Raw genomic sequence first — 20084 nt, 5'->3', positions numbered from 1 at the left:
ATTCTTCATTACAGCTTCAAAATGAATTGTCACTGTACACATTTGCAAGCCAAACCCCCCTACTACCAGTGTCAGGTAGTAACACTGGAAAGTAGAACCCCCTCCCACCACCAATACAAAAGGTGTACAATTTCAAAAATATTATTTTAAAAAATCCAACCCAACTCCTACATGATCACCATAAATCTTTACCTGAAAAGTTGAAATGACTGAAAGTTGTCCTTTCTTCAAAGAATTGCATAGCACATCACATTGAGGAGGTGACTCACACAACACATAGCACCTGGGTGATGAGTAAAAATGACTGACTATGACTGGATCATTTTATGGTGGAAGCTTATTGTTCCAAAACATTCATTATTAGGACACAGTCTGTGGGTGGATTACTGTAAATGAACTTCCCTATTAGGAAAATTCTGTTCTTTTTCTACTGTATGCACGGTTCTCCTACAACGATGTACTTTCACAAATACATTGCATACATGTTGCAAGTACTCAGACTTCAACTGAGATTTACTTGCAGAAAGGGTAAAAAAAGATCATAAAGCCTGAAAGATAATGGGCAAAGCATTTGGCTAATTACACAATCAAGAAAGGAGGTTGCCACAGAAAAAAATAGCATCCAGCTGGTGCTTTGTGCATCGCATTTGCACTGGAGTAGCAAATCGTTGTCAAGAGTAACTTACGTAACTTGCTCTTTTTTTGACATTCATTCGTACAGCTGGGTAGCAACTGTGGCTAATGAGACTGAGTACTTTGATCTTGGGATCAACAGCAGTACTCCACCGGGGGTTTGAAGCTGCAACACCTGGTCAGTTTCTTATCACTGGTCCCTGGTCCCCAGTTGCACTCCCCTGAAAAAGCAGAGTGCTGTGCGCCCAACACAACCGTGTTGCTTCGTTACTAATATGTCTCAATTCTGGGAAGAACCGTCATTCTGGGAAGCACTTTACTAGCAGTCAGTTAACAATGAATTCCACCAGTTGTTAGTTGGCAGATGAGTTATTATGGCATTGTCTGTATGCTTTTAAAGATTACTCGGAAGAGGCACTGGAATATTCTATTGCTGGAAAAAACAGGAACACAAAGAGCATACTTAGATCAGCTCCCCTCCTTCCATCAATTTGCAAAGACTGTAATTTAGCAAAAGGAGGACAAACTTGGGTTGTGCTTCTAAATTACGTATATCTTGGCCTTTGATAGCAGTAAGTGGTGTAGTTTATAAAGGTTTGTCTTCATGGTCTACTGCCTACATTCTCAACAGCACAAAAGCAAGGGGGGAAAAAGACTTTCGCATGAATCAGTTGTGGAAAAGTATGTGTCAACCCTAAACAGGTAATGATAGAGTTTTTGAGATTTCTCTGGAGAAGTGACAGGGAGAGAAGGGGATCTGTCCTAAGGGGGTGAAATAGCTGCCATTCCTGCATCTCCAGTGACCCGGGACGGGGCAATAAGCACGTCTGCGTGACCGCGGGGGGAGTGACGGAGAGGGCCGAAGCGCCGTCTGCGAAATGGGGGCCCGTCTGACCCTCACACCTGCTGAGGGAGGCGGGCCGGTGATTATATCTGAACATAAACACAGCGCTAAGCTGCCGCAGCTCAGGGAGCAGGGGCCTAGCCTCGGCTGTGCCCATTCTGACTGCGGCGAGGGGTCCCATGAGACCTGGAAATAAAACCTGATCCCTAATCCTGGAGAGGGGGGAGGTCGGGGGTCACAGGTCACGGACCCCCCATTCCCATGCTTAATCCTCCGGGGAGGGGTGTGACCTGATCCACCTGCAATCTACCTGTTATCCGATAACTTAGCATCCCAAAAATTCCATAAATATCGATGTTATACTTATTTAATATTGTATATACGTATATTAAAATATGTATATTAGACTTATTAACAATTTGGAATGATAACCCAACATTTTTAGCTTCACTCTGTCACGTATGCCAGCTCTACTTTAACAAACACTGAAAAGGAAACTGAAATGGAGTTTGTTTTCAAACCTGGCTTCAGTGACACGGCTGGGTCAGTGTGTTGACAACACTGTCATATGAGCCAGTGCTGCCCTAACACTTGGGAGTCAGAGCAGACACCTGCTATTTATGAATGACAGACTTCAGAGAACAGGATGGAACAACTGGAGCTGTTGAGATCCCAATCAATGGTCGTGTAGTGCAGGTAAATGACAAGAGAGAAAAGGGAGTCTACAGATCTACTTATGTGGGTGTTTATTTGCAGCTGGAACAAAGGAAGGTCTTTTAGGTGTCCGGACAGTATTCAGTGAAAAATAAAACGCAACCAGCACAAAACAGATCCTCATTTCAAGAAAGGGTTATATTCTTGAACACAGTTGTCTACATTTTGAAAGAAAAAAAAAATCCCCTTCATTGTAAAGGTGGAAAATTAACACTCTTTGTTTCATTGTTTTTTACAGAAATGATCTTTGTTATTATATATGGAAAATTACTGAAAATGTGCTCCACGGACAGGTGAAAATGGAGATAAATATTTTGTCTCTGACTCTTTATTTCAAACAGTGACATCAAGCTATGCTTTTAACATATTGCTGCAAGTTTAATATAGAACACATCCATAGACATTCAGCACACCATGGGCCCTGTTTGCCCCCAACACTGCCAATGCATCTGGCTCTAATGCTCACAATCACATACAAAGGCAGGCAAATGTCAGTGCCATGTTCTCTCAGAAAAACAAGATTCATATTTTCACAACATACTCTACCATGGGATGTTTCACCTTTCAAAATTAAGTCATTAGAATATGCTCATGTTTCAAATTAAAAGTTGAGAGAAAAGGTAAGATTTGTTAAATTACACCATTATATGGGATATTAAGTAACATGAGATTACAATTAAATTTGACATCAATAATAGACAATATTTACCATAGAGCTCAAACAACTGAAGATCAGCAAATCAGTAACAACAGACTGCCAATCATGTATATTTCTGCCAATGTGCCACTTCTATGCATATTTATGAACTTTGTGAAGCTGATTTTCAGAATCAATATAAATCCACCATATAAGACAAACATGCATTTTAAAATGAGGTAGGATGTTCACCAATAAGCATAGCATACTATGAACAATGCCGTTTCAGGGTTTTATTTGAATGCCCCCAAAACTTCATGAAATTCGTCCTGCCACTGATTTGATCTTAAGTGAATTTGCCCTGGAGAAATGAATTGTTTCAGTTCTTATCTCCACTGTTTGTTGTCAGTAGCCCTGATTCTATCCCCAGATTGTCTCTGTCGGAGCTAATGACAGGGGCTGGGAGGAAACAGCATTCCCACTTCAAAAAATTCCAGGTGGGCACATTTCTCAGCTTTGACACGAAAGACGGATCAAAAAGGAATCACAAAGAAAATGACAACACAGCTCAAATGAACCTGAAGCTCAGACACCCTGGCAGTGACAGATTTATACAGGTAGATGTGCTCCAAAAAACATTTCTCCATTAGAAAACAGGAACAACATCTGTATAGCCTCCTACTATAGGAACTACAAAATGGACATGCATGCCATTGCATACAAAAATCCATACACACACTAACTGCCGGCGACCACCAGCTCTTCTCCTCACTTCTAATGGAACAGTTTGACCTGGACGAGTCCAACCCCAATGGACACGATGCCGCCACCCTGAATGCTAGCACTTAGCTTTCCTCTGAGGCCCCCTGTATGGATCCACCGCCCCCCAAAGCCAACCCCTGTGAGAGGGACCCCCGCCTGCCCCCATCCCGCCCGCCTCGCCGCCCTCACCTCGTTGTACTGCGCCGAGGTGGCGGTGTCCAGGTACAGCATGTTGACGCCGAGGCTGAGCAGTGTGGCTGCCCTCTGCTCTTCCGTCTCCAGGGTTCTCTGCCTCGTTTTTACCCCCCGACTCAGAGAGCTGTGTGGTCTACGGGGCGCGAGCAGGCACAGGCAGTCTCTCTATAGGAATTCGGGGGATGGACATATATACCAGGGAGCCGAGGGGAGGGGTCTGACGAGCTACCTGCCTGATCCTTCCACCTGAGCACACGCCCTTCTCCCAGGAGAAAGCCCTGTCTGCCGAGCACCTCCGTGGTGTTTACCTTCCAGGCAGCGTCACCAGAGGCAGACCGTGTTTGCGCTACCGCTAATGGCGATGCACTCGATTGCAGCCGAGCTGCGCAGGAAGTCAGAAACCGAGATTGAATATTTCGCAGGAACACCGAACAACTTTTCCATGCGTGATGTCACACTTCAACACGTTTCGTTTTGCCAATCTCCCAGCCCGAAATACAAGACAATAAAATCATTTTAATTCTCTTTCAAGTACTGTGCTGTTCAGCCAGCCAACAAGATATCCCTATTTGCTCTTTTTACTTGAATTAAAAACCAAAAAGTCAACATCTGATTGTTATCAGCATGGCATACCACTTGTCCTAATTTGTCATGACAACATGTTACTGTTTGCAGTATGTCGTTACACAGACATAATGTATACCGCAATCACTTGGTATCCCTTATTTTGAAATCTGCTTGATCTAAATTCGCAGCCTACATTACGACAGTGATATGATGTTATCATGAGCTGCTATATGCTACCATGGCTGGGAATGACAGGTCTTTTGTCATGATTATGTCTTCGAAATGAAGGCTTTATGGTGTACAGCTGAAGCTGAAGTTTTACACCATTATCTGCATATATAAATGGTAAATGGTAAATGGACTGCATTTATATAGCGCTTTACAATTGATGCCTCTCATTCGCCAGAGAAGTTAGGGGTTAGGGGTTAGGTGTCTTGCTCAAGGACACTTCGACATGCCCAGGGCGGGGTTTGAACTGGCAACCCTCCGACTGCCAGACAATCGGTCTTACCTCCTGAGCTATGTCGCCCCTAGTATAAAAGTGCCAGAGTGCAGAATAACTGGGTAATTAAGCCTGTTTTCTAAAATTCGAAGAATTCACAGAAAAAAAGAAAAAATGTAGAAATAATATCATTAAAGTGCATAGTATCTCGTGAATATCAACACTACCAATATATAGTGCTAGATAATATATAAGTTGATAGATAATGATGCAATACCTACACAAAACGTTTAATTTCCCAGAAGCTGAGTATGATCTGATCTGTAATTGCTCCTTTTCTCACATTTACAAATATCAGTAACAACACGTGCAATATTTGTAAGTGTAAATTATACAGTAGGCAATTGCTGGAAACTGTTAAGAGCTTGTTTAAAACTGAACCAGTGGGAGAATTGTTCAGAGGAGAAGAACATCATAAAATAATAATTTGAATTTCATTAACTGTTATGAATCAAAAAACAGATAATCCAGAACTATTTAGCTGCAAGCCAGTTTCTCAAATGAGGGTTCATTTCTGATGGTCAATGACGTGCGGCTTTCTATCAATAGTGGATGTGTCTAGACTATCAAAACATCTCCTGTGTGTTCACAAAAGTTTAAAATAATCTTGTAGAGGCAATTATTTAAAATTTTACCACCCAGAAATTCAAACCTTTCTCTGCCTTCAAGAGGGGGTGTGACCTAAACCAGGAAGTGTTTTATCCCCTCTTGACCTTTGATCCGTAAAGAACATGACCAGATACCTGTCCTCCAGTCTGCCTGGCCCTTCAGGGCCACAGTGACCCGTACCCCATTGTTTCACCTCATGCTGCAGGCTGATGGACTTTCCACAGACAGAGCAAACAACCATCAATTCACCCCTCCAACACCCCAGTGACTGGGCACTCCTTAAACCCACAAACCACAGACTCCAATAGGCTGCTGGGGAAACTCAGGCAGTGTTCTGCTTATTCACTTCCTGTGTTTTCTGAGACCTACCAACACCTGGCACAGGTGCTTGCTCTGTGGTCCACAAAGCAGCTCCACAGTGCATTATAATAGGCCATTCCTTGATGAATTGGTTAAGAAGTGGCACATTACTCACAATGTCAGGCTACATTACAGCTTGCGTGAATTGGTCATTGGGTAGTTTCTGTGTGTATTTTTGGATTAGCTGCACACTGCTGACAAATACCAGACATGGCTGAAACGTAGTCGCTTGCTCTCAGCATGATGTGATAAAATCAAACATATCACATTTGGGAGCTACCAGCTGTGTGTGTGTATCTGTTATGTTTTTCACTATTATTTTTTAATACCTGGCCCCCATGTAATACGCAGTGGTTCTGCAGAAATAATAAACCACAGTTGAAAAATCACAGATCAGCTTTGCAAAGGTTATTAATTTGGGTGTGCCTTTGACACATGTAACTAAATACTTCCCTCACAGGTATATTTTCAAACTCACAGGTTTTCCCAGAAAACTTGTTTCTATGTTTCCAACTTACATGCAGTAGAAGTGATTTTTAATTCACATTAAATTTGACTCTCAATTGTATTGCCATTATTGATGACATCAATCAACAGCATGGATATGTATCAATAAGCTGGCAAGCGATGCAATTTCGAAATGATATTTATGCACGCTGCACAAGAAGCACAAAAGTACATGGCCAGATGATTACAGCTCCATTAAAACCAATTATGTTTACATAATTAGTGAGTCTTTATGTTCCTCACAACACCAAGCAGCTCCCTCTGTGATCATTGTCTCAAAAGTGCTGCAGCAGAGTAGCTAACAATTGGCTTGGACAGACCTGGTCATCGGGCACAGTCCCAGTGAAACACTCCTTCCCTATTTGGCTTTGGCTTTGTCAGTAATTGAGCTATCAATCAGCCTCAATATTATTGGGGTCCACCATCCATTGCCTCCTGTTCAACTGCAGGGTCTATTGGTACCTGTTGTTTAGCAAAAATGCCGAAGAGCATTATCATTATCATGCTACAGCACAATGACATTTCTTGTGGAAATAAAGCCTTTATATATTCTCGGATAGCCTCTGTTTATTGTTTACGGATGTAGCTATATTTATAGTTCCAAATGAACCTTTTTGGGGAAGCTATTTACATAGATTGTGTGCTTGCCGTTGCTTCTCTTTAATGTGGCAGAGTGAGCACGGTTGTGACATAGTCTGCGGGCAATTTTTTAAATCCATTGTTATCAAAAGCTTCCTCCTCTATTTTACTGAGCAACAATATTGACTTCTACAGTTTGAACTGCAAGTCTAGCCTGTTTGTCTTCACAGGTTCCTGTAGCCTGTTACAGTAGATTACAAACAGAGTGATGTAACAGGACGCTAATTCTAAGAAGCCGCCAATCCTCAGTTCAGGGAACTTCTGAATGCATAATGACAGACATGCGCTAGGGCAAGGGATGGGCGGTTTATCAATGCCTGTTTTGATGAGATGCGGCGATGCCCATCAGCATTATATATTACCAGCTACCAAAAACAAACGTGTTAAAAGAATAATATGACAGAAGCATTTAGCTTTTAGGTTCAAGGCATCAAACAATGGGGGTAAATAAGTTGACACAATGTATGAGCTATTACTTAGCGGGTATAATTAAAACCAGCCAATTAATTGGTGCCCCATCGGCAGAAGGGCGATAATTAATCAGATTAACTGATGTATCCCGTTTCAACCGTGACAGAAGCCGCACTTTGATGATGCGATCAGAGTGCTGCAGGGCAGCTGGCGGCAGCGTGAGAACCTGACCCAGAATGCCACAGGTGACAAACACGTGGGCCCATGTGATTGGCTGGTAATGGCCCACAAAGGCAGGTCCCCAAAGAAAAGCCTGTTGAACTGCTGTGTGATACAATATGACAATTTTTTTAAAATGTGGATTCTACCAAAACAGCCGCCGCAGGAAGCTACCACACCCTCCAACACTGTGATTTGGTAAAATTAATTTGTGATTGAAAAATAAACATATAAATGTAATTTTTTTTAAAAATAGTAAATATTATAAAATACTTACTGATTGAATGCTTCAGTTTTTCTGTGGGGTGAACACATTACATTACATCCAGCAAATGCACTTATACAGAGAAACCTACAACCTACAACCTACTATAAATGTAACACACCAGTATTCACCTGATTAAAATGAGCAAGTGACAGACCTAGTGAACAAAACATTCTCAACAAAGAAATTGTTAAAAGCAGTTAAGCATATTTTATGGGGCTGTCTAATGGCACATTAGTATTGGCTATTGGGTCTTTATCTTGCCAGTGTAGACTGTGGTCAGTAGCGCCTGCAGGTTGATGTGTTATTCACCGAAAACCACACGCGTACAGAGGGTTTCAGTTGGCTGGGGGCCTGTCTACTGGTCGATTGGGTGCCTGTGGTCTGTCTGCACTGGCAAAGTGCGAGTGCTTGTCAGCGCATTATCAAATTCACAGAGGATGTTTCTGGGCCCACAACTCTAACTGGGAATTCCAAATTGAGAAAACAAGGAGTCTAGTTGTTTTCCAGTTCATCCTGTAGACATGCTTGGTTCTTTTCAAGACACCAACACAATTTGTTTGCAAAATATTATCCATTCGCTTTCCATTACTAAGAACAACACAAAACAGGATGCAGGTGTTGTAGGCGGTTGACATTTTGAGATTGCAACACTGCTTCACATTCATCAATAGATCATTATCAGTCATCAGCTAACTCATGCATAGCATCATTTTTGTCGCCTGAAACTGGAGACACAGCTGAAAATAAATTAAATCTCAAGCTATTAATGCATTGAAATGAGTTTGTTTTTAAATTACGATATTCAAACTCCTAAATATGTACCGTTTTACAAAAGACTAGAAAGAACTTTTTCAAAAAGATAGACTGTATTGTTATATGGATAGATATTTAAGCAGTGAATACTGTGCAGAGGAGTTGGTGATGTAATTTCTGCTTACTCAAATCTCATTGTGACCTCATGAGTCACATCCTCATAGCCCTTCCAAGATTTTTATTATTTCAAAATAATTTATCCATGTAAATGACAAGCGATTCATTTTACATCAATGGAAACACTGAGCTTTTCTGGACTGTTCTGTATAATCAATTATTAATACCATAATTATCTTTTTAACACATATTTTACATGGAAAATACAATTACTGATTCACATTGATTATGAATTTGGCAAAACATATAAATTAATCCTCATCCAAATGTACAATATTTTAAAAAGCATGTCTCCCAAGCGGACATCATGTAGGCTCATTGTTATGGACACCATACTGTAATTACAATCAAACACTACAACAATCAGCATTGACAACAACTCTATCACAATTTTCTTTGGGCCCAGTGTTCCCACCAGACCACCAGAGTTACCCATGAAACAGGTTGGTGAAAATTTCATAATCTCCAGGCTTACTGTATATTGTATATGTTTTCATACTATTCCAAAGAAGATATTGGTTCTGTTAACGGAGAACATAGCAGTCTGGGTCAGCTATTTTATTGGACAGCTGACAGGTGATATTTTAATAAGTATCGAACCATCTTCCAAAAAATTCTGGCAACTAAATGAAGTCCTGAAAGTTGAATTCACCAGTGCAGTTACAGATAGTAAATCCTAATGGAACTGTTGAGATATGACTGGAAACATCACCAGCTACTAGTTAATGGCCAAAGTAAATTCAAAAGTAAATAATTTTCTCCAATACAAAAATTTGCAGAATAAAACATGGTTTGAATTTGAGAGTAGAGTAATACTGTCTAACTTTGATGATAACCATAGATATTCCTAAAAGGCGCTGGGCAACATTTTTCAGACATGGTGTGAAATATCGAACTGACACAAAAAAAGGTGGTTTTTTTTTGTGATAACATTTCAAATGAACCAGCTTGTACTACCAGACGGCTGAAGGAACAAATATGGGACACACATTTCCCAGTTATAGGGGCAATAGGGGCTGTTTTGTGCAAGTACAAATAACACAAATAATTAACAAAAGCACACACACAAAATGATTTATATGAATGGTCTGATTTAATTCTATTTATCCAATAACCATTGAATTAGTTAAATTAAAATTAAAATCATAATTCATGTTTTGCTGTGGTTCCATGCCTTGAAAAAGCAACAAACAACTGGAGCTGAAGAGTTAAGCTCCAGTCAACACAAAAACATCTAAGAAAATAGACGTTTATGTGAGTAAATTATGTAAACTTGTAACTGACTGAGTTCTAACAACTTTCTAGAAATCGGGAAAATTGTACATTGACATTTTCTCTCAATATTATAATGCATTAAAATGTTGAAGAAATAAAAATGAACTGTCAAATAAATGTTTGAATAAATGCTAAAACATCTTTTGTTAGATAATACTGTAGCATTATTACAGTAGGTTGACTACAGGATTTGAATTTTTTCCCCACCATCTGAAGCAGACTCATAAAAATGGAGTCATGCAGTTCAGAGAATTAACAATCTTGTTCTGCCTCTATTACACACAGCAGTGCCTTCCGTAGTGGGTGTACACATGCTTCTTCACACTTGTGCATTCACTCAGGGTAATTTACACACTGAATGCTGATAGACAACTAACAGGCTGTCTGGCTAACAATTTAATTTAAAACTGATAGTACAGCGAGACTACCTGTATTAGCTTGCCAGACACCTAAACATTTTTTGTTTACTGCAATATTGAGTAAAACAGAGACTCTTGCTCATTAACGCTAGTTAGCCTCTACTGGCTCTAGAATGCTAACATATTTAGCTAACTTGTCATTATATCCATAATGTTATGTATATTGGCTACATTTGCAAGCATGTGAACCAGTTTTGAACCAAAGAATACATTCTTCCAGCTAGTTATCTAGTTATAAAAAGTATCATAAGACTCAATGGGTAACTTAATTACTCAGTAGCAAGCTGTTTCCTAACCTTTCAACTCATGAAAGCAAAAAATAAATAAATTGAATTTATAATTTGTTATAATAGGCAGAAATAAAATAACACGGCAACATTTTCAAATATTCAGATAATAAATTAGATCAGACAACTGACAAATTTTGTTATATGTATACAGTATGTGAATGATTGTAGCTTGCTATATTAATCATTACAATTCATGTGGCTAATAATGTCTACAACAGATGTACTGTAACTGATATATGATTTACAAAATGCAAGTAGATAATTCTATGTGAAAGCCATCTGAAGTGCCTGCGTCACACACAACACAAATGTAACCTAATGGCAAATGGCTACAAGTACCTCTGTGAGTAGGATTGCTCAGCTGATCTATTCTCATTCTTTCTATTAAAAAAACAAAAACAATCAGCTGTTCAAGGCTTATATTGTGTTTCAACTGCCAGGATTTCTGCTGCATTCCTTCGTGTTATTCTACCCCAGTGTGGTAGTCTGCCCCCGTTATACAGGGACATATACTGACAGACATGCAGTGAATTCTCTATAGGGTGGCAGATGCTGCACTAAATTGCTGCCCTGGAGCTAGAGGAAAGAAGAAAAGGCATTTCAGTTCGAACATAAACCCTACACAATGCAAACATTTCCCCCAAGGGCGCTCAGTGGCAAGCTGTGTTCTATTTTAATGAGGCATAAAAGGGACGCACCCACATTTGGGGAGGAGAGGAGCGTGTGTGGTGGGGGACACAATGTCCACTAAAGGCTTTTTATCAAAGGATGATGTTAGGTATGTATTCAGAGTCTGGGGATGGGCAGGTCACCCATAACCCCGCCCATGTGTGAGCCGGCTAGGCTGCTGCTGGGCTCTGAGGGTGTTGTGGGGGATGCTGGGAAGGGGGTTAAGGGTATTTCAGGATGAAAAGGGCAAGGGTGAGGGCATTAATCACTTGATGAAGTAGAGATATGACTCCAATATGACAGAGGGAGAGTGATGCTGTACTGCTGATCCCCTCCTGCCCTAGGTACACACAGACACACAAACACACACACATGCACACACACAGACACACACACGCACACACGCACACACACACACACGCACATATGCACACACATGCACCCACACACACACACACACACACACACACACACACTCATATATGTGCACACATATGCACACACAGGCACACACACATGCATGCACACATTAATGCACAAACACACACATACACACACAAACACACACACACAGAAACATACACATGAACACTCGTGCGCGCACACGCACACACACACATACGCATACACACGCACACACACACACAAACACACGTGCATACACACACATACGGATACACACGCACACATGGACACAAACACACATGGACACACACACACACACACACACACACACACACTAAGGTGTGGCAACATTCCCGCGGAGGGAGTGGGAAAGAACACCTCATTCCTCACTGGTTTTGGTAAGACTGGGCTGGCGATGACTGAGTGGCACTGTAGGCTCTGATTAAATCAAAAACATTTAAAAGGCTTGTTGCAACACTGGTGTTGACAGCACGGTTTCCCAAGACCGCTGCAAACGGCACTCACTGCACCACCCCGGGTCGTGAAGGTAAAAGAGCCTGGTAATAGTAGCTCCAATCCTGAGCTAAAGTTCTTTAATTAACTGGATGCATTTAGGTCTCTGAATCTCACCCTGTAAATTTTTTTTTCCCCAAACGCAAATCTGGTTTAAGCATCTCTAAACTGGTTAGGCCACTTCCAAGAACTATGAACCATGTTCATTTTTTTTACCTCGAAAAATGAAAACAAAAGAAAATATCTGATTTCTACAGAATAATCTGGAAGGTGGGATATTACATGCAGGGCATTCACCGATATTATTACGACCTGTCTGGTTTGTGTATGCTGCTTAAAATAACAGAGTATATCCACACTTCTTCTAATGGAACAATCCTGGTTCTCACTTGCAGTGAGGCTTTTTAGCTTTGTCGTGGATGTCTCTTAGCTGTGGGTGCAGAGTGCTGTAAGTGTTTGACAGTGCTGGGACTGTACTCACACAGTAGGGGCTGTCTGTGGGACTTGGGGGTTCACAGCCCATGCTGATCTGTATGGTGTTTCCCACAGCACAGTCCTCCAGACCCTCTGAGCAACTGAAATCGTTGGGCTGCTCTGAGCAAGCGGCAGACCTGGTCCAGAGAACAGGTTTGATACTGAATTACATTCACAGAGGAAAAAGTCCTATGTATATTATTATTAATTACAGAAGAGTACAGAACAAACAAATGTGAGCGTCAAATATGAATTGTGAAGGAAAGATCATTTAATGTCTTTTAAAGCATTTAAAAATAAAAATATTCATGGAGACATCTGGCATGTAATCAGTCTAATTAGACTAAAACTATCTTTCAGCTATTTAAGAATATCCATCTTGGTACTGAACTGAAAAAATTCTTCGAACTATCACAATACATTGAAGAACAACAGTTACATTCTGCTTGAAATTACTTTTAATTTTGTGTTATTTTATGCTCTGTAGTTTATGTTCTTTAGATATTTATAGCAACTTTTAATGAGACGAAAAGACATTAAGATCATATTCACAGAGCATGTTGTGCTTTTACTATTCTCAACTAAATAAGGATATCCGCTGAATATTAGGTAAGCAGACCTTGATGCCAACTTGAATGATATCATCGGTTCCTCCATAGCCTTTAATCCTTTATATCAACTTCCTGTATACTTACTGGTCAAGCATGTCCAGCAGCTGGCTGATGATGTCATTGGTGTGAGGAGGACGGTGCTCTGACATAGACACGAGAAGCATGCCCTAGGAGAAGTGAGCCAATGGGTCTCTCAGTCTGGAACAACACAATGAAAAGGCACATGATACATTTCATTCAGTTTAGTAAACCCTTATTTTCTAGTACGGTGATTGAAACGATGTAAAACATATATATAAATGTAGAATAAAGTAAAGTAAAATACATATTTACTCATAATCGTCAAATAAATAAATAGTGGGAGTGATCCTGCATCACATATGGGCAAAAGGTGCATTATATGTCTGCTTCAAAAATATAAATAAAGTCAGACAAAGAGAGATTTTATCATCCAGCTCAGCGATGTCTTGATCTGCGTCTCAGAAACGTGATACTCGGTCGCGGTGGTGATACTTTCTTCATTGTTCTGGATATTACTCTAGGTCTACTGCGTGCCGTCTCTCCGTGAATGGAATCTCGTCACCCAGTACACGCGATCGCGCCAAGGCGATTAGCAGCTCGTGGTATGTGTACGGCTGAACAGATCTGGGATGGAAGGGTCTAGCAAAAATTCACAAGGCTGGAATTCCCCTCCATTCAGTGCAACACGATATTAATGCCTGAACCCCCAGTGCAAACAATCTGAGCACAAACACAGAGGAGCACCTATTCTTTCTGGACCCGCTGCTCTGGGGGACAGACGGGGCCCAGAGACAATTATTATTTATCCAGTCGCCTGGAAAAGTATTGCACTTGACTAAATTTTTACTAAAAAAACTGTTTTAAGAGAAAGTCAGCCAAAACACTGTGTCCTGACTGACTTTCCCTTCAGCTGTGCATATAAGATGGTGTGCACATTAATATAAGAAAAAAAACTAAAAGTGGTCTGCAACTCCCACAAAAAGCATCTACTACAAATGATTATAATGTTGTTTCAACTTGTGTTTTTCCTCGAAGACATTAGGCGAAACACGTCAGCATTGTAATTATTACTGCAATATAACTAATTACATTATAATAATTGTGGGAGTTGCACACCACTTTTTGTCTTTTATGAATATATCTCAGGACACATACACATTGAGGAATGGATACTAGTGGCAACTAGCACCAGCAGTTCATTTTAAATGAATATAAATAAGTTAGACAAATGACATGTAAATTCCTGTATGTTGTGCTGTGCTTGTTGGCTTGGGGACATTGCTGTGAAACAGTGCCCCCTTTCACTCTTCCATTACGTAAGGATTCTCTGCAGTCTGTGGTGAAGAGAGTTCTCCTCAAAGACAGACAGTGATGGAAGCATAAGGTGTCATGAACCACAAAATGGGTGCAGCAATCATATGTTATCAAACTCCGTGATCTGAAATAGTCATAGTATTCTGCTGTTTAAATGACAAATTTATGAAGCTGTGCTTAGTTATTTTAGGAGATAAGAAAATGTCCTCTGGGAAGTTTCTAAAAGCTTGGAAAAGATTATTAATTTCACAGTCTGGAAAGGTGGCGTTAGACGAAGGCTAATTGCATTACCAATACTGCAAACCAATACTGAGCTGTCAAAACTGTCACCGGAAGAATAATGAGTTAAACTGAAAGTGCACTTTTTCAGACTGAAAAAATGCCAAACTAAGCAAGAGCACAGTTTGACTGCAGTCACTCACCATATTTTACAAAACAACCTACCCTGTTCAACTGCTGAGGCACACTGAAGTTAAACTGTCACAGGGGTTTTATATTATCTGCCACTTCAGCTCATTCTTTTGTAACTTCCACACATTTCTCCAACCTAGCAATACTGCTGAGAGTAAGAGAATACGAATGCGGAAGACGATTTGTTTTATTCCATGTACTTCTTTTCTCCCTCAGTGCCTGTTCTTGCAGTCTAGCTCCATCACTGTCCATCACAAGTCCCCTGTCTATTCTGGAGGCAGCACTCTAGAATGTGTGCCTTCCAAAACATGTGTGGCCATCTGCTGGAGCGACACGGTCAGGCTGCAATCGACAAGACCATAGCATGCGTCACTACTCAAACAACAAGTGCCTCTGTTGGAATATGCCACCAATGACTACTCCCCTCCCTCCCCCACCCACCCTGTGTGAGTATTCAAAATGACCGCTTATGACAAACAAATTCCTCTGACTGTGTATCTCTTGCAGTTAGAGGGCACCATATATATATTGTTGGTTTCTATTGCTCAGTTTTGTCAGCTGATCTTGCAGAGTCATCCCAACTGGACCCATATGTACTCAGTTAAAGTTGAATTAACACTGGACATTTTACTTTGTTAGTGAGTGTGACTGAGTAGCTGACTGGCAGGGGTGGTAGGGGGGACTCACTGGAGAGTAGCTGTTGGGTGGGCACTGGGCAGCATGCATTTGTGTGCAAAGAGCCCTGCCCTAGCCCTCACTCATCAGTTTTTCTGTTTGCTGAGATTAGAGCTGTTTGGAACCATTTGAGTAGACTATGCTTCAAACCACAGAACTAAGCCCTCTTTTCACCACAAGCCAAAATAAAAAAAAAGACTTCAGTTGGTTCAGAATAACCACAAGGAGCTTTGGCCTTAACTTTGATTATGATTTTAAGTTATTGTATTTTTTTTTTCTTTGGGTTTTTTATTTCTTTCTCAGTATTACAAGTTCAGTCAGTTCCTGAATTGAACAAAAACAATTCTCTTATAATTTAAATGCTTGCTTAAACATGTTTCTCCATTTTGTATGAAGGACATTGGAATTAGATTTATTCTAGGCCTGCGATGATATCTGGTACAACACATCGTAAATAAAAGCCTGAATAAGACTGTGCTTGGCATTATAAAAGACTTTCTTCCCCAGGCAAAATGGAAAATAGGGTCACCTTGCGCAGAAGGAATGGCGAGATAATAAAAACAAGCAACAAAAAAAAAACACCCATTGCTCCCCTCCCTATTAGAACTGATCCTAATCTTCCCAAGAAACATTAAACAAATGGAGGGAGCACTTTGCCTCTTGAAGCACAGCCCAGGAGCACCTGTATTGGGATCAATTGGAGGGCTGGTAATTACAGCAAGTTCCAAAAAGAAAAATCAAAGGCCCGGGGAGCTTTGCTGCTAGGCACACAGTAAAACCTGTGTTTAGTGCACCTCTGATGCGGCTTTTGTTTAAGATGTACTCAGACAGGTGTTTAAAACGCACAGGTTCTTTAAGGAAGTGTTCCCACACCTAATTCCAAAAGCTACCGAAAATGGCTACTGTTTTCTATTTTCCTAGCGCTGAATGGTCACTGAAAATGCTATTTCCTTGTCCCCCCCTTAAAGGAAAGCAGATAATCAAAACATGGCAACATCTTTCATCCATAATGTAAAATTAATAAATCAAGCAAGGATTGCTTCAATAAAGATACTGACTGCTCAAAATGCATTCCGGGCAAAGTATACTGTGTTCTCTGTGTTCAGAGTTCACTGAGTCAGTTTTTGCCCACGTAGGAAAGGGCATAGGTGTGAATCATCACGTTAGCACAAGAATTAGGTGTCCTTTAAATGTATACTTCGGTGTTTTTCTCTTGAAATTGTTATAGCAGTTTCCTGGAAACCTTCCGTATACCATTACATATATATTTTTGATAATTACTTGTAGTGATAGAAAAATGTGCACTAATGAAAAGATTTCTCTTCAGGGTATGGGTGGGGTAGGGTGGGGTGCAAGCAGGGTGGGGTGGGAGTGAGTGGTGCCAAGTGCTTGTTATTAGGTATGTGGTCACAACGCAAGTCCTCATCAGCCCACGAGGGGTAGCTGCTCTGTGTCAAACTAAAGACAGACCATGCTTCTAACTGATAACAACAAGGCCACAGGTCACCACAAAAGAATGTCCACTAGGTTTGGAGGCAATGTGTCCAGCAATCAAGCCTTATGAGTCACGACAGTATCCCTGTGAACTAGTGAGCAAGGTGCAGATAACTGCACTGTAACAATATAACAATAACGTGCATGTGTAAACCTTGGCTCGGTCATTATGTTGATCATCCCTGAATTTCTACAGTAAACTGCCACAACTATAAAAATAGACAGAATATATTATGCAGTAAGATTCATATGAATAAACATGTAATACTGGTAGAGCGTAGCTGGCTTTCCAGGCCACCCAAAAATGTTAATGGGTGCCAAACCCCAGACAAAACTCTGCCAATAGTCTCACAACTGACCAAACTCCAAAAACTGCAACAACAATTTTAAAGAAAAAATTATTAAATTTTCACATTTATAGAAATATATTTATTTTGATTTAATTTTTTCTCAGTGTATATATAGTATAGAAGTATCCTTTTTATGTGAAGAGCAAAATGTGTCAGCATGCCTCCCTTTAGTGATAGAATAATAAGTAATATCTGTGTTATTTAAAGAAGGCATAGACTTTGTTTGTACACACATACTGTATATGTGTGTATGTACTGTACGTATGTATTTTCATGCAATGTTTTATGAATATTACGTGTAAACATTTGACCTATGTGAAATATTTTTAAAAAATTATCTGACATGTAGGAAAGAACATAGCTGAGATTCCTGATTTAGTAACTGCACTTTGAATCTCTCTAATCAGAATGTACCAAGAACTATACATAACCATACGGAGAAGAATATAATTTATTTCAATAATCCAAAAAATAATGGCCATTCTTTATGTTTCGATTGCTTTTACAATGTATAGTTCAAAATCATTCCAGGAAGTCTAACTGCTGCCAGTACAGTTAGAAATATAAGTGATAGTAATTCAAACTGTGTCTGTTTGGCATTGAAGGAATTCGCTCAGGCGTTACTACCCCTGGGGGAATTCCCTCTGGAGTGTGTAAGGTGAGCTTCCAAGATACCGTGCCCTTGTCGAGAATGCCTTTCCATGATATATTCTTTATAAACTGATGGCCTTGCAGTACACTAAAGCAAATTAGGTTGAGCCACATGCACTACCTTTAGGCTTTGCAGTTGTGTCTTATTTGCTCTGTTTCGTAAGTAGTTATTGTATCAGAGTGAAATTTGTTATATTAAACATATTTTCTAATATCCAAATAACATGATAAAAACACCAGTTATCAACTTCTGTAACTTTTTCTTGGATCTTCTTTATTTTTTCTAATTTGTTTAAAAAAAGTAAGAGTGATGTATGGTCAATAATTGTTTGTTGTAAACATGAAAGGTTAATTATATAATTCCAGTCAAACTGACCAATCTATGCATTAAGTCAGCTCATTCAGTACCACTTGAAGTAATATGGTAAATGGTAAATGGTAAATAAAAATATAGTACTAATTAGCTACGATTAAAATGTAATATTATGGATGTAAAATTCCACAATGACTGGAATACTATCCTATTAATAAACCTCTATCCAGAGCCAGACTGCCACCGTGCTCAATGGCTAAATAAAAACATGGGACCGAGAGGCAGGCCGGGGGTCAGACAGTTTTAAAGTCTGCCCGTCACGTAGAACCTGACCATTCCATCCCGCGTCGCAAGATGCATTCCAGCTATTTCAATGTCTTTCACACCATTAGAGGTACACAATGACTCCATAATTAAAAACAGAAATGTGCGTACATCTGCTTCTAATTTGCCTTGCATCTATTTGTTTACAACCCTTAATTAAAATAACTTACGATACATAAATCTAAAAAAAAAAAAAACACAACATTTTGTTATTTTGTTATTTACTCCACTGTTGTCAATAGACTGACAATGAAATACTCAATATAGCATGTGTAGCACATGACCGATCCATTTGTCATTGAGATGGCTTTAATTTAATTAAGTTTAGAAAAAAGAGTAAATGAATGATAAGATTTACTATTTTATGGAGAAGCATTGCCACAAAGACAGGTTCACTTACCCCTGATAGGTGAGTTCACGGCAGCGCTGTGTGATTTTATAGGTTGAGCAGTGCAGACTCATGCTGCACGTCAATTCTGCCTATTAATTCTTTCCAGATTAGCAAAATGTTCCCATATACAGTGGACAAATACAGTAAATGGAAAAAAATTTATAAAAAACGATATTAATTAAAAACATAAATAAACAAAAATGGTCTGAGGTTAAAGTGCGAAGAGGTCAAGTATACAGGAGAGAGGAAAGTGCTGAGGACATTGTCATGTTAGCTGTTTTTTACCCCCATGCGAGTAAATAGGTGGGGCTTGTGCCAGCATTCAGGCCTATCCCAGATTGCTTATGTCCTGCTGTGGGTATCACTCTCTGGGTTGCTAGGTGATGGTGACTGAACACAACCACACATTCTCTCTCCGCCCCACTTCCACCGCAACCAGCGAGAGCACGCCCCTCTCCTGCCCCCTTCGCTGTCCCGATGAACTCAGCGGAGGCCACCTGTTCCCTCACCTCTCAGCGATCCATCTCATCAGGGTCCTCCAGTACGTCCAACTGTGCACTGCATCACTTCTTCGCCGCACACCTCTCGAGATGTTGACTCAATACTCTCAGGCAGAAAAATCAAAACACGACTTCTGACCCACTGCACCTCATCTCCCCGTCTCTTTAGTGCATGATCCTCCCTTCA

General features: G+C 40.2%; 1 protein-coding gene across 3 annotated transcripts in view; it reads right to left on the bottom strand.

The window, feature by feature from the left end:
• The window catches only part of LOC135256509 (tumor protein 63-like), a 44558-nt gene extending 24474 nt beyond the window's left edge, over window positions 1-20084 (bottom strand). Inside the window, exons 1-3 of one of the 3 annotated variants that reach the window (XM_064338328.1) lie at window positions 19907-20084; window positions 13538-13651; window positions 12850-12979 (exon numbers count right to left, since the gene is read on the bottom strand). In XM_064338328.1, coding sequence (XP_064194398.1) covers window positions 12850-12979; window positions 13538-13617 — 210 coding nt within the window. In that variant the 5' untranslated portion in view covers window positions 13618-13651; window positions 19907-20084. Of the gene's footprint in view, window positions 1-3779; window positions 3962-12849; window positions 12980-13537; window positions 13652-19906 lie in introns of those variants that run through there. The other 2 variants (XM_064338330.1, XM_064338329.1) reach the window with 2 other exon arrangements.

The sequence above is a fragment of the Anguilla rostrata genome, chromosome 6 (genome assembly GCF_018555375.3).
Source record: "Anguilla rostrata isolate EN2019 chromosome 6, ASM1855537v3, whole genome shotgun sequence".
In the NCBI taxonomy this organism is placed as follows: Eukaryota; Metazoa; Chordata; class Actinopteri; order Anguilliformes; family Anguillidae; genus Anguilla; species Anguilla rostrata.
This window is presented reverse-complemented; position numbering and strand designations above follow the sequence as displayed.